The 3,718-nt window shown below is 42.8% G+C and overlaps 2 protein-coding genes across 2 annotated transcripts in view; both read right to left on the bottom strand.

Moving 5' to 3' along the window:
- The window catches only part of LOC104802546 (chitin elicitor receptor kinase 1), a 3,988-nt gene extending 2,754 nt beyond the window's left edge, over positions 1-1,234 (bottom strand). The window contains exons 1-4 of the mRNA XM_010526193.2: positions 423-1,234; positions 284-317; positions 185-192; positions 3-103 (exon numbers count right to left, since the gene is read on the bottom strand). Of these exons, the coding sequence (XP_010524495.1) occupies positions 3-103; positions 185-192; positions 284-317; positions 423-1,077 (798 nt within the window). The 5' untranslated portion in view covers positions 1,078-1,234. The remainder of the gene's footprint in view (positions 1-2; positions 104-184; positions 193-283; positions 318-422) is intronic.
- Positions 1,235-1,851: 617 nt separating this feature from the next.
- Positions 1,852-3,718, bottom strand: part of LOC104802544 (plant UBX domain-containing protein 5) — a 2,539-nt gene continuing 672 nt past the window's right edge. The window contains exons 2-5 of the mRNA XM_010526189.1: positions 3,638-3,706; positions 2,934-3,222; positions 2,522-2,617; positions 1,852-2,430 (exon numbers count right to left, since the gene is read on the bottom strand). Coding sequence (XP_010524491.1) covers positions 2,035-2,430; positions 2,522-2,617; positions 2,934-3,222; positions 3,638-3,706 — 850 coding nt within the window. The 3' untranslated portion in view covers positions 1,852-2,034. The remainder of the gene's footprint in view (positions 2,431-2,521; positions 2,618-2,933; positions 3,223-3,637; positions 3,707-3,718) is intronic.

Here is a 3,718-nt window from a genome sequence, read left to right as displayed (position 1 = left end):
GATTTCCTCTTACGATAGATTCCGTATACGAGAAAAGCTGCTAACGTCAAAGCAACTGCCACTCCTATGCATATACCGGCGATAACTCCGGCATTGCTACCTGCTTAAAGATCAAACCTTTTCATCTGTAGCTTCTCTGTCAGAAACTCAGCTAAATCATGGAGGAATCTTTGAAAGCTCAAACCTTTTTTGCTGCAAAAAGGAGACACATTCAGGAGATTTACATTAGCATAAGTGGTTAGAAGAATCAATCTGATAAAAAACGAAAACCGCGAATATATACCTCGACTTGAAAGGCGGAAATGCACCGTTTGGATCTACACGCAAAGACAGAAAAACACAAACTCTTCATGAGAATCAAGAACTAAGATCAAACTTGCAGATCATTCATGGCCAAATTCGATCAAAACCGACAGGATTACCTTTGCCCGGGACATAAACAATCCCTGTCCCTGCATTGAAATCAACATTGGGGTTATACCTCTGCAGAGTCTCGGCTGGAACACCAGAAGATCTTGCTATCGAACTCAAACTGTCTTCAGGACGAAGTGGGTAAGTGACGAACAAGCCGTAATCTTTCGAAACCGCTCCGTCTCCGCACGAGCAGTTCACCGTCACGTTGAGCGTCCCGGTGTCGGGAATATTCGTATCCGGGTAACTGTTCGTGCTCCGCAGTAACTCCGTCGTCGTCAGGTTCGCGTAGCGGACACGCGCCACCGCATCGTAGGTGTCTTCCCTTCGGACACGGTAAGTGAAAGTGTAGCCGAGGAAATCGCCGGGGAGACACTGGCAAGGGAAAGGGACGAGGATTCTGGAACCGATCTGGATCAAGTCCTTGTTCTTGATTTCGCTGTTGTATCTCAGGATCGGGTCGAAATTGATCCCGTCGAACGGGGCAATCGGCGAATCGAGCGCCTGATTGATGACCGTGAGGGATGATCCATTCCAAGCGTAATACGAGGCGAGAGCGAAATCGCAGGAAGCTCTGCACTTTGATTCCGCAGCGAAGAACAGATACGGTGACAGCAGAAAAGGAACGAGCAAAAACCCTAAACCCTTGAATCTGGGAAACATCATCGTCGGGATTGAACGAAATTGACAGACCCAAGAGACCAGATCGCTGTGTTCATGCGTTGTCGGAGAGAATTGCGAGATGGAAGGCGGTGACTTCGAGCTAATGTTTCGGTTCTTGCCGTTGACTGAGTTCAACTCTGGGGAAATGGGCTCAGATTAGATGTAATTCGATGATTAGATTGATTGATTAATTAATTATTGATTAAAGAGTAAATGATACGTTTTTATTTGAATATATAGTCAAGGACTCAAGGTTAAGGGTGGCATAAGAATTCTCCGGTCAAAGATGGCGCCTGATTGCCGCCATTTTCTCATACAAATATAATTTGTCTTCTTAAGTCGGTTCAATAATAATATTCGAAATACATTTATTATATTTTAAAAATAATTGGATTCAAATAGTATAATTAAATATTAATAAATTAAATAAAAATATTTTTAAAAAATTAAATAGTTTAAAAATAAAAAAAAATCAAACTTTACCAGGTTTAATCAAATCAAAAATCGACTTAAAAACTTATAAATATATTTTTTTGAAAATAAAAAGCTTGAATAAAAGTAAAAAATAAAATAAAATAACCCAAAATACCCAATAGAAAAATTTTAAAAGAATTTGGACAGAGATAGATAATTGAATAATGGTTGTAACATAAATTTTCTAAGGAAGATTAACGTTGTGTTTAAGCACTCTGATTCCCCAACTGAGTTCAATGGCCACTTCCGACAGTTGACCGATGTCTCTAGTCAACGAAGATCGGTCAAAGTTTAACACTTCAATTCTCCGAAAATTGAAATCAATACCCAGAGAAAAACAGAGGAACATAGCCACACACATGATTTGTGGGATGAAAAGAAGTAACACCACATGCGAAAAAAGAAAGTACAACTGCATAAAATACCAGAGTGTCCAGTTTGAATTAACTTGCAAGTTGGGGGTTTTTTTAGATTTTTAAAAAAAAGCTAAAATTTTTGGATGACGACAGAGTTGCCAATACCCGCCTGCTCAATGGTCTGATCCAAATCGGCGAGCTGTTTAGGTGGGAACCCCATTGTCAGCAACTGGTAACCTCTGTTCCCGCCTGGTCTGGACGCCTCTATGAAGGCTCGGACGTCTCTGACAGTGTGATGGATGTTAAAGCGGGAGACGAGGCGTGTGCCGTCGGCTAACCTGAGCTGAATGGAGGTCGTTGGAGCTGAAGGGTCTATCACTAAGCCCATTGACGGAGGTGGTGCGGTGTTGAGAGGGGAAGCCGGTGGCTCCGAAGTGGTGGAGCCAGAGGACGGCGGGTTGGCGGCTCCTAGGGTTCTTCCCACACCCTGGAATGGTGGTGGAGGGGCCTGGCCCTTTCGTGGTTCCTGTGTCAGAGAATGAGACAGAGCGAGTTTTATAGCTTCGATGATCCGGAAAGGAGAGGATTTGAAAGAGAAGAAAATGAAAAGACGGTACTGTGAAATTTTCTTCACGTCTGATGAGGTCAACATGGACACGGATCCTCCTGTCAGTTGGCTCGAGTTCTTGAGGACATTCTGATCTCGAGATGCTCTGTAGTGACAAGCAACATATGTCATATAAAAACCCTAGACCCTAAATCCAACCCTTGAGTGATTCCAACCAAATTCGAGTAGGGAACATATGTCATATAAACCCGTCTAAGCAATTCGAGTGGACCAAGATGACGAAAGGCCCAGACCCTCAAATCATTTGCCGCTTCCGGAGAAAATACATCAGAGAGAAAACAAGCTGAATTCAGTAAACTAGTTAACACATTCCGATCTCACCTTAAATCATATATATACATATACGTCGGACAATACAGCATACACAGGTCAAATAGAGAGAGAAGGATTGAATGTAATACCTCCAAAAAGGATGCATTCGCCGGATCATCCAACCTCCTTAATGGACCATCATCAACAGTGAAGCCGTTCCTCCAGAAAGTGATAGTGTGCATGATCACTTGAGGCTGGTCTTGCTGCTGCTGAGGCGAAGATGAAACCGTTTCTCCAGACAATAATCGCGCAGTTCCAGTGAAGCTTCTAAAAGTTGATCTCGATGGGTCAACGGGTCTTTCTACAGCTGAATGCCTCGCTTGATCGAATATCTCATCAACATCTTTAGCTTTCTTCAGATCTTGGACAAGCATCCCACTGAGCACAGACATAGTTCAGACCTTAGTTAGATAAAGAGACAGATTTCATCTGATACAAGCATCTGCTGCATTTCCAACAGGATTCAAGGCTGTAAAGACTCAACAATACCCAAAAATTAGTAAAAAGATGAAATCTTTTTAATCATCCTATGTTCCTCGTCCGCCGGAATACAGTATCTTGAGCTTGTAGGCGGAAAATCTTCAAATTTAGAAAGTATGAATCGCTCCTTCAGAAAGCATGATCGGAGCTTTACATTGTTCAAGCACGTACCATGATTACTCCCTGATGGTCATGCGCTAAATTTTGCTTAACTTTCGAGTCTAAGAAAATAGTTCGCGAGGCCAAAATTCAATTTGGGTACTTGCGAGGAGCAAAAATCTGGAGAAACCGTGAAGCTTGGAGAAAGAATTACCTCTTCTCTCCACCGGTGTAGTACTCTTCCGCATCATCGGAATCACTCCCGGCTCCGTCAGGAGGCGAGCGGTCGACAGTT

This window comes from Tarenaya hassleriana, unplaced genomic scaffold, assembly GCF_000463585.1.
Source record: "Tarenaya hassleriana unplaced genomic scaffold, ASM46358v1 Cleome8, whole genome shotgun sequence".
Classification (NCBI taxonomy): Eukaryota; Viridiplantae; Streptophyta; class Magnoliopsida; order Brassicales; family Cleomaceae; genus Tarenaya; species Tarenaya hassleriana.
Note: the sequence above shows the minus strand (reverse complement) of the source record. Positions and strands in the feature narration are given on the sequence as shown.